The sequence below is a fragment of the Mirounga angustirostris genome, unplaced genomic scaffold (genome assembly GCF_029215605.1).
Source record: "Mirounga angustirostris isolate CCGP_5_RB_7025 unplaced genomic scaffold, mMirAng1.0.hap1 SCAF_5, whole genome shotgun sequence".
Taxonomy (NCBI): domain Eukaryota; kingdom Metazoa; phylum Chordata; class Mammalia; order Carnivora; family Phocidae; genus Mirounga; species Mirounga angustirostris.
In genome coordinates this window covers 58,238,612-58,249,431 of record NW_026991713.1, presented here as the reverse complement: position 1 = coordinate 58,249,431, position 10,820 = coordinate 58,238,612, and the positions used below count along the sequence as shown (strand labels likewise).

The 10,820-nt window shown below is 43.9% G+C and overlaps 1 protein-coding gene across 1 annotated transcript; it reads left to right on the top strand.

The window, feature by feature from the left end:
• The first annotated feature begins 794 nt into the window (after positions 1 to 794).
• Positions 795 to 3,243, top strand: RPS26 (ribosomal protein S26). Its single transcript, XM_045873225.3, has 4 exons — positions 795 to 951; positions 1,217 to 1,394; positions 2,349 to 2,479; positions 3,140 to 3,243. The coding sequence occupies exons 1-4, from the start codon at positions 949 to 951 to the stop codon at positions 3,173 to 3,175; spliced, it is 348 nt and encodes a 115-aa protein (XP_045729181.1). The 5' UTR covers positions 795 to 948; the 3' UTR covers positions 3,176 to 3,243.
• The last annotated feature ends 7,577 nt before the right edge of the window (positions 3,244 to 10,820 follow it).

Genomic DNA, 10,820 nt, shown 5'->3' with positions numbered 1-10,820 from the left:
TAAAATACATTTCTGCTATGGGTCGGAATCAAAATCGTTGAAGTTACTGTTCCAGGTTATATACCTTCACCCATTTTTTTGTTAGGCGGAAGGCAGCATAGTGTAGTGGAGCCAGGACACCTCTTACTAAAACTCTGTAATTTTCTGCAACTTCAGTTTTTCAATCTGTAAAGGGAGGATAATAATAGAACCTACCTTATAGGCTTGTTGAAGGTAAAATGAGTTAATATTTATAAAGCCCTTACTACAGTGTCTGGCGCTATGCTAACATGATCCAGTGATATTTAAAAAAAAAAAATAGTGAATAAGAAACAGCGCTAACACCCAAGTACTTGCCTATGGCCTTTCGTGGGGTTTTGTCCATACTGGAAGGAGGAATTAACAAAATGTTTTGTTTTCCCCCAGGACTTCCGTTTCTCAATCCTACACCAAGTAACAGTATTGTCAGAGAAATGAGCCGAGAGCGTCCCCCGGTGGCGCGGCGCCGCCTTCAGTCAGAGAGCTTCGGGGCCAAGGGCCGGCCAGCTTTCCACTACAACTCCCATGCACCTCCCCGACTCTGACCTCCGATAGGGAGTGCGATTTGTGGTCCTGCGCGGGCAATTTCCGCGCATAGCGTCGCAAAACCGGAAAATTACAGCGCCCAGGATTACTTCCGGGGTAAGGGTTCGTAGTGCTTAGTGGGAAACATATAACCCTAATTTTCTTCCGCCAGCCGGCAAATAGTCCCATGGTCACTTTCTATCACGGATAACAAAACCCGAGAAACGCCTTTCTACCACTACATTTCAGCGTAAACGCTTAATAATGAAGAAAATCTGAGTGAAGTGGCTTTGCCGTTCTCGCTGTACGTCTCCTAAATAGTCTTCCTGTGTGCGCGTAGGGATCTCGTGCTATATAAGAGAGTCGGGACCGGCGCTACATTCTCTCTCGGGTCTCGCTACCAAGATGGTGAGTTGTGGCGCGTGGTGAGTGCTGGGGGTCCGCGTGGGGTCCTGAGAGGAACAGATTCTTAAGATTGTGGGGACTTGAAAGCCTGGATCATGGCGGAGGGTACATAGAGGGTGTATTTGCTTCGACCTTGGAGGGATGTGCAGAGGGGCTGAAGGTCTGAGTAGAGCCGTTCTCGGGGCTGCCGGCGCGATTGTAGCCGGTAGGGGGCTTAGGGTTGGGGAAGCTGCGCCCCATTGGTAACAGGATCTTCATTTTGATGCAGACCAAGAAAAGAAGGAATAATGGTCGTGCCAAAAAGGGCCGCGGCCACGTGCAGCCTATTCGCTGCACCAACTGCGCCCGTTGTGTGCCCAAGGATAAGGCCATTAAGAAGTTCGTTATTCGGAACATAGTAGAGGCCGCCGCCGTCAGGGACATTTCCGAAGCGAGTGTCTTCGACGGTGAGTGAGCTGGCACAGCCCATCCCCACCTGCAGGCTCTGTTCGTGGGCACGTTTCTGGCGCGTCCCAGGCAATTTCTGCGGGCCTTTAGGATTACTGTGGGTAGAAGAGACCGGTATTTTCGCTTCGTTTGTTTTAATTTTGTCTGGACAGAGTGGGGCCTTGTGTGATAGTGCAGTCTTTGGGTCATGATTTGTGGTGGCCTATCTAGAGGGTGAGATCTCAAAAGACTTGTAGAGTTTATCATGTATCAGCATTTGGGGAACACTAGGTATAAACGTGAAAAACGTAGCAACCTTTCTGGATTGTTGAACACTCGAGTACCCGTTATAAAGATGTACAGACTAAATCTTAAGAATGTTTCAAAAATGAAGGTAGTCTAATTTGGTCAAGGGTGATCTTTGGAGCAGTGTGTTTTCTGTTATTTTGATCATTTCTTTTTTTTTTTTTTTAGACTTTATTTGACAGAGACACAGCGAGAGAGAGGGAACACAAGCAGGGGGAGAGGGAGAGGGAGAAGCAGGCTCCCCAGCGAGCAGGGAGCCCGCTGTGGGGCTCGATCCCCGCCTCCGGGGATCATGACCTGAGCCAAAGGCAGATGCTTAACGACTGAGCCACCCAGGCGCCCCGATCATTTATTTTTCTTAAGACAAATTAGTTTACTTAGGCAAGGAGAAGGGGCCCAGGAACAGGCATTAGGACTGGTGCAACTGCTGAAGGAACTGGATTGTTGGTTTATTGCCAGTAGGCTGTGGATTTGGTACCTGTGGTGACAAGGGTTAGTAGGGGACTATTCATTTGTGAAAATGCAGACGTGTTAAGTTATCAAACTGAACGATTGCTTTGGAAGTGAAACTTTGTAAGTAGGTTTATTTTTGACTGATAGAACGAGAGAACAAGTGCAATGTGGGTATGTAATACCTACTGTTGTGCCTCTTGCTTTCTGTTTCTCAGCCTATGTGCTTCCCAAGCTGTATGTGAAACTACATTATTGTGTGAGTTGTGCCATTCACAGCAAGGTAGTCAGGAATCGCTCTCGTGAAGCACGGAAAGACCGAACACCCCCACCCCGATTTAGACCTGCGGTAAGTATCTTTGTTCTTTATTTTTTCAAGATTTTATTTATTTATTGCGGGGGAGCACAAGCAAGGGTAGAGGGAGAATCAGGCTCACTGCTCAGGGACCCAGGACCCTGGGATCATGACCTGAACTGAAGGCAGATACTTAACCCACTGAACCACCCAGCTGCCCCCGAGGTAAGTATTTTTAAAAAAGAGGTGGAAGCCAGAGGGGTGGTGGACAAGAGACACATGAGGACCCAAGGAATCTCAAATTAAGGTCTAAATAGGTAAGGTAGGTGGGACTCACATCTAAAACATTTGCTTGGAGACTGTTCTAAAGAAGAGCTGTTAGGGGGCGCCTGGGTGGCTCAGTTGTTAAGCGTCTCCGGTCATGATCCGGGAGTCCCGGGATCGAGTCCCACATCGGGCTACCTGCTCAGCAGGAAGTCTGCTTCTCCCTCTGACCTTCACCCCACTTGTGCTCTCTCTCAGATAAGTAAAATTTTTTAAAAAAGAAGAGCTGTTAGAATCTGTTTCAGATGGAATAATGTAGATGATCCACATTGACCAGTTTTCCATGCATGTATGACCCAAATGCATTCTTAGTGATGGGAAGGTAGTAGTCAAGTTCTTTGAGGGGGGATTCTTTCTTTGTTAATGTTTCTAAATTTACTGTTCTTTTAGGGTGCTGCCCCACGACCTCCACCAAAGCCCATGTAAGGAGCTAAGTCCTTAAGGACTGAAGAAAAGCTGTTCTCCAGAAAAAAATAAATGATGATTACACATCATACGGCATTTGAGTGTATGTGTTGTCAGTGTGGGAGTTGTATGTGTCACCAGGACTGTAATTATTTTTACATTGAAGTGTGGAGTGCCACATAGTCTTTTCATGGGGGAGAAAGTTTATCCATGTAAGTAAAACCTCAGCTTGGGTTTCTTTTGTATTTGTATTCTTGGCCTCCCCAACTTGCATAGCTGTGAGGGGGGTGGTAAGGTACCCATGGGTGTTAGATTAATGTCACCTTGCTAGTAGATGCTTGGTGTCTTAAAAATAGGGGTAAGGAACTAGGAGGGTCAGGAAGAACTTGAGTGAGGAGCACATCAGGAGATGATTTACGGACTGAGGTCTGCCTGACCCTGGTGGGGGACACAAAGACTTCAATAGGAAGTTCATGACTTAGCTTTTAAAGGGATCTGTATTTGGATCCTTGACTTCATAAAATTCACTGACTTGGAATTGGTCTGCTGCTAAACCTGTTTTTGGCCAATTTGCATCTTTCTGTGGTGTGTTTCTCTGTGGAATAAAGATGTCCAGGATACCAAAGGCATTCCTAGAAATTTGTGGTAGTCCCACAAGAGGAAAGAGAATTGCCACACAAAGTATGGAGGAAAGCTCTATCTTATTTCATTTGTGTGACAATGTTTTTTCTAGAGTTCAGAAATTAGAAAGTTACTGGGTAGGAATATGGATTGATAATGACTGGCTTTGCTAATGAAGTTACAGGATTACCCCCGCCCCCAAGCTAAACTAAGCCCATAGCTTGGATGATTTGATTAAAATATACATTCAGGGGCGCCTGGGGTGGCTCAGTTGGTTAAGCAACTGCCTTCGGCTCAGGTCATGATCCTGGAGTCCTGGGATCGAGTCCCACATCGAGCTCCTTGCTCAGCGAGGAGTCTGCTTCTCCCTCTGACCCTCCCCCCCTCATGCTCTCTCTCTCTCTCAAATAAAATCTTAAAATATATATATATATATACACATTCAGTTTGTCCAACTCTTGGTTTCAGCTCAGCTGTTGGGTCATCGTCTTGGACTTGGAATTGAGCACTGCGTCAATCTGCTCAGCAGGAAGTCTGCTTCCCCTTTCTCCCTCTGCCCCTCCCCTTGTGTGTGCACTCTTATCTAAAATCTTTATTTTTTAAGGGGCTCCTCTGTGGCTCATCATTAAGCCCCGCATCAGGCTCCCTGCTTCTCCCTCTCCCACTCCCCCTGCTTGTGTTCCCGCTCTCGTGTTCTGTCAAATAAAACCTTTTTTATTTTTTTTTTTAAGATTTTATTTATTTATTCAACAGAGAGAGTGAGAAAGTACAAGCAGGGAGGAGTAGAGGGAGAGAGAGAAGCAGGCTTCCCGCTGAGCAGGGAGCCCGACGTGGGGCTCGATCCCAAGACCCTGAGATCATGACCTGAGCCGAAGGCAGACACTTAACCATCTGAGCTACCCAGGCGCCCCAAATAAAACCTTTTTTTAAAAAAGATTTTTTATTAGCATGAGCAGGAGTGGAGGGGAGAGGGAGTAGCAGACTCCCTGCTGAGCAGGGAACTCCACACGGGGCTCAATCCCAGGACCCTTGAGATCAGGACCTGAGCTGAAGGCAGATGATTAACTGACTGAGCCACCCAGGTGCCCCTCTCTTTAAAATCCTTTAAAAAAAAAACATTTCAGTGGGAGGGGTCCCAGGGTAGCTCAGTCAGATTACTGGTTTTGGCTCAGGTCATGATCTCTGGGTCCAGAGATCGAGCTCTGCCCTCAGTGTGGAGTCTGCTTGTCCCTCTCCCTGTGTTCCCCACTCCCTCACACGCTGGCTTGCTTGCTCACTGGCTATCTCAAAATCAAAATAACACTTTTCAGTGGGGAAACATTTTTCTAAGTGCCTATTCAAAGGAATATGATAGCAAGGAGTAGAGTATTTCAGAGCCTAGAAGTGGCCCTGTTATTGAACTCTAACTGAAAAAAAAATTGCTGCCTCCAACTTGCTCATGGTCAACATACCAGTTCATGTGCTGGAACAGCTGTGGCAAACCCTGAATTTGTGAGAACACACTGTAGGTAAGAGTCCCATCTTCTGGGGAGGCCCACAAGGCTTCTGCTGCTTCATTCCTCTGGTATAATGACCCTTTTACACCAGGGGCAAACACTGGTTAGAAGAAAGGTCCGAGGTAAAAACGCTAAACCTGGTTCTCTCAAATCCCAGTTTGTTAAAACCAGATTTCAGGTAGTAGATCAGGCCATGTAACTATGACAGAATTTTTCTTGAAATATTTATTAGGCTCAGCCTATCTTTTTTTCGAGATAGGTTTTAACTGGCTCTCCCAGGACTGGGAGTTTAAAAGTTGATTTGTGCTTTTTTTAAAAGATTTTATTTTTAAGTAATCTCCACACCCAACATGGGACTTGAACCCACAACCCCCCAAGATCAAAAGTCACATGCTCTCCTGATTGTGCTTTTTTTTTTTTTTTAAGATTTTTATTTGACACCGAGAGAGGGAACACAAGCAGGGGGAGTGGTAGAGGGAGAAGCAGACTCCCCACTCAGCAGGGAGCCCCACATGGGGCTCCATCCCAGGACCCCAGGATCATGACCCGAGCTGAAGGCAAATGCTTAATGACTGAGCCACCCAGGCGCCCCTGATATGTGCACTTTTTTTGAGAGAGCACTAGTGGAGTGACGGAGGGACAAGGAGACTCCCTCCTGAGCAGCTCTATTCCAGGACCTTGAGATCATGACCTGAGCCAAGTCAGATGATTAACTGACTGAGCCACCCAGGCCCCCCCCAGGTTTTTGCATTCTTAAAGTGTGATCCAGGGGGGCCTGGCTGACTCAGTTGGAGTGTGCAAGTCTTGGTCTTGGGGTTGTAAGTTCAAGGCCCCCATTGGGTGTAGAGATTACTTAAAATCTTAAAATAAAAAATGTGATCCTATCTCCAGGGAGCATACATTCCAGAGCCTAACACAACTAAGAATTGGTTGAGCAATTTTTCTACTTGCAGATAATCCCAAATTCATTGAGATTTTGGAGTGCCAGAGATGACAAAGATTTTCATGGGCTTCAGGCAGTAAAGTAGCCCCATTCCACCTCCCAACCCAACACCCATTGCAAGTAACTCAAACCTTGCTTTGTCTGATGGGCAGCCAGGACATCGTTTTCATGTCATGCCATTGGAAGTGCCCCACAAGTCAGCTTGAGGTTCTCTAGATGGTTGGGCAGTAAAATGAACAGCCTGCTCTGCTAAACTATTGTGGACTAAATTTCTACTAGCTGGTCGCCAAAAAGATGGTGTAGACATCTGAGTCCCTATCTCGCACTCCCACCTACTTTGAGTGGACTTTATTAGGTGAGGAAAAGTTAGTTGCAATCTCAGCACCTCCCTAACTTTCTGAAGTATCCTCCAATCTCAATGTATAAAGTATTCAAGCCAGGTGCAAGTCTCTGGGCTATTCTAGTCTCTGGTCTGCCTTTGAGGTAATTGGATTTGAAGTCAATTCCCTGTGGTAATCAGGATTCATTCATGTCCTGGGCCACTCTTTGCCTCAACCCCAAATCCTGTACTTCGTTTTGTTTTTGCCTACATTACCATAACTTACCATGTAGGAGAACAAAATTATTGTCACACTATTTAGGTTAATATCCTGCTTCTTTGGTTTATACATTTAATTTATTTTAGTAACTATTAGGTATAGAGGGGTGTTCACTTCATATGCATTAATAAGCTAATAGGTTTGTCAAAGGAAGCTGAGCCAGTAGATGAAAGAACAGGCTAGAATCCAGATTCGTTCATTTATTCAATAAGTATCACTTGCCACTGTGCTTGGCACTTAAGTTTCTCAGTCCAGTCTCCCGTTAAACAGAGCTGTCGGGTTAAGAACCTAAGAGAGTAGACTCTTAGATGTAAATCTCCCCTCTGATAATTCTAGCTGTGTGACCCTGGGTGAGTTATCTAACCTCTCCAACCAACTTTTTCGTTTTATTTTTTTAAATCTTTTTTGTTAAGGAGGCTCCATGCCTAATGTTAGGCTTGAACTCTGAGATCAAGAGTCCTATGCTCTACTGACTGAGCTAGCCAGGCACCCCTCTCTTCAATTTTCTAATCTTTAGGTGATCATTCCTATTTCACAGTATTTTTGTGAGGTTTAAGTGGTATAAAACAATCACTTACTCAAGAAATATTTATTGAATACCTACAATGTGCCAGCCATTTCTAAATACTGAAGATATTAGCAGTGGCCAAGATAAAAATACATAGAGCTTACATTTTAGTGGGGGAGCAGTGTGAGAGGGTGATCGGGTGTGAAGAAGGGCTGTAGTTTTCATGTAAGTTTTATATAAAATGCCCTTATGTCTGTAAGATAACATTTGATCAGAAAACTAGAAAGATCAAGCTGTTCGGATAAATGGGGAAAGAGCTTCCTAGCAGAGGGAGCTGTGCAAATGCAAGTGCAAATGTCTTCAGGAAAGAGTATGCCTGGCATGTCACAGAAAAAGCAAGGCAGTCTGGCTAAATTCAAGTGAGCTAGGGAAAAGTGGTTCAGATCTACAATCCTTTATATGAAATCCTTGAGATCTTACTTGCTTTTGAATTTATTTTGACATTAGAACAGTAATACAGAGCATATACTATTTAACATGTAACATCCTCAAAGGGATCTGGAGCAGTACCCAGGATCAAAACATTTCTATTTCTGCAGCAAAATACAAGAATAGTCATGTAAATTACCCAACATGAGTTTCATATCAGGTTTTGTTGCCATATGAGTTCCAAAAATCCTGGGTTTTAGAGCTGTTTTGATTTGTTTTAGAGCTAATAAGAGATTGTTTTAGAGCTGATAAGAGATTGTCTACCTACCTGTGGTACACAAAGTTAGATCATGTGGGGCCTTGTAGGCCCTGGCCAGCTCTAGACTTCACTCAGAAAGTGATAGGGGCGCCTGGGTGGCTCAGTTGGTTAAGCGACTGCCTTCGGCTCAGGTCATGATCCTGGAGTCCCGGGATCGAGTCCCGCATCGGGCTCCCTGCTCAGCGGGGAGTCTGCTTCTCCCTCTGACCCTCCTCCCTCTCATGCTCTCTCTATCTCATTCTCTCAAATAAATAAATAAAATCTTAAAAAAAAAAAGTGATGGTAAACAATGAGATGCCACTTCATACCCTCTAGGATGGCTTTACTATGAAAGACAAGTTCTGGACAATGTGTGACAAAGTTGGAACCCTTGTACACTGCTGGTGGGAATGTGAAATGGTGCACTTGTGGAACACAGTCCTCAAAACGTTACAGTTAACATAGGACCCAGCCATTCTACTCCTAGGTATATACTCAAGAGAAATGGAAATACATATTCACACAAAAAGTTGTTCATGAATGTTCATAGCAGCATTATTCATACTAGTCAAGAAGTAGAAACAACCAAAATGTTCCTTACCTGGTGAATGGATAAATAAAATGTATATCCATACAAAGGAATATTATTTGGCCATGAAAAGAAATGAGTGCTACTATGTGCTACATTGATGAACCCTGAAAACATACTAAGTGAAAGAAGCTAGTCATAAAAGACCACATGTATGATTCTATTTACATGAAATGTCCAGAATAGGCAAATTTATAGAGATAGAAAGTAGAGTAGTGGTTACCTAGGGATAGGGAGGTTGGAGGAGAGGGGAGTGACTGCTAAATGCGTGGGGTTTCTTTTAGGGGTAATGAAAATATTCTAAAAGTGATTGGTGATAGTTACATAGCTCCGTGAACCATACTAAAAACAGTTGAATTGTACACTTTAAATTGTTGAATTATGTAGTATGTAAATTATACCTCAGTGAAGCTGTTACAAAAATAAAGTGAAAAAATAAAGTGTGATGGTAATCCATTACTTTTTTTTATTTATTTGTTTTTTCCTTTGGAGAGTTTTGAGCACAGCAGTGACATGATCTGACTTAGATCTCTGAGTTCGGGATGAGTCTTGGCTATTCATTTTATTATACCACAACTACCTCTGAAATGCTAGATGAGTATTTCCCAACTTCAAGCATTTGTGTGCCTCTTTTGCTATTTCTGTCATATCTACACTGTCATTTTCTTTGAATTGACTCACTTTTTATATATATTTATCATGAAAAAGGAAATCATATCAGTATTCTAAATGGAAAACTAATAACTTGCCATAAATAGAAGGTAATGTTTTTTTCAAAAACAAACTACATAAGATTTTAAAATAAAAAAAAAAAAGTTGGGATGCCTGGGCAGCACAGTTGGTTGAGTGTCTGACTCTTGGTTTTGGCTCCAGTGGTGATCTCCAAGTCATGAGATTAAGCCAGTGTCGGGCTCCACACTCAGACAGGGTCTCCTTAAGATTTTTCTCTCCCGGGCGCCTGGGTGGCTCAGTTGGTTAAGCAACTGCCTTCGGCTCAGGTCATGATCCTGGAGTCCCGGGATCGAGTCCCGCATCGGGCTCCCTGCTCGGCGGGGAGTCTGCTTCTCCCTCATCCTCCCCCATCTCATGCTCTCTCTCTCTCTCTCATTCTCTCTCTCAAATAAATAAACTCTTAAAAAAAAAAAAAAGATGTTCTCTCCCTCTCCCTCTGCCCCTCCCCCAAGTGCTCTCTCTCCCTCTCTCTCTCTAAAATAAATCTTTTTAAAAAAGTTTATTGCTGGGCGCCTGGGTGGCTCAGTTGGTTAAGCGACTGCCTTCGGCTCAGGTCATGATCCCAGAGTCCTGGGATCGAGTCCCACATCGGGCTCCTGGCTCGGCGGGGAGCCTGCTTCTCCCTCTGACCCTATCCCCTCTCATGCTGTTTCTCTCTCTCTCTCTCTCTCTCTCTCTCAAATAAATAAATAAAATCTTTTAAAAAAAAGTTTATTGCTATTTTTATCACCAAAATGGTTTTTATCACCAAAAATGATACTACCCAAAGTCATCCCATGTATGTCCATTGGAAATGTCTCTTGAGCTGTAAGCTTATGAGGTCAGGGACAATATCTAGATGGTCAATTATATTGCCTGACATACAACAGGTGCTCAACATTTGTGGATAACTAAATATGCTGGGCTTATTGAAAAGTCAGGGATGAATGAAATAATCTCCTTTGTGTGAATAAGAATCACCTCTGCCAAATGAATAAATTTCATTCCTAATCCTACCTCCAAAAAAGCAGGATTCAAAGATCTTGAGTGTACAGGGCACCTGGCTGGCTTAGTTGGTAGAGCATGTGACTCTTGATCTTAAGGATCCTGAGTTCCAGCCCCATGTTGGACATAGAGTTTACCTAAAGCAACAACAACAAAGATCTTGAGGGTAGAGTTTGGGAATCTGCATTTTAATAACATCCCAAGTGAATCTGATACAATGGGTGTACAGGCCATTCTTTGAAAAATATTAAGGAATTGTACTAGAAAAAAAAAGAATATGCATGATTGATTTGCTCTAGTTTGGGAATAGAAACATGGAAATTACCGTGTTGCTTCAGTCATGAGTGATTGGTGGATGGAGGAGTCCAAGATCAATTGGGAGAAAGGGGAAGCCAAAAAGAAAAATAAGGATGGCTGAGGAACAGAGGGTGTTGAGCAAGAGGGCAAGGTCAGAAGGCATAGGAGAA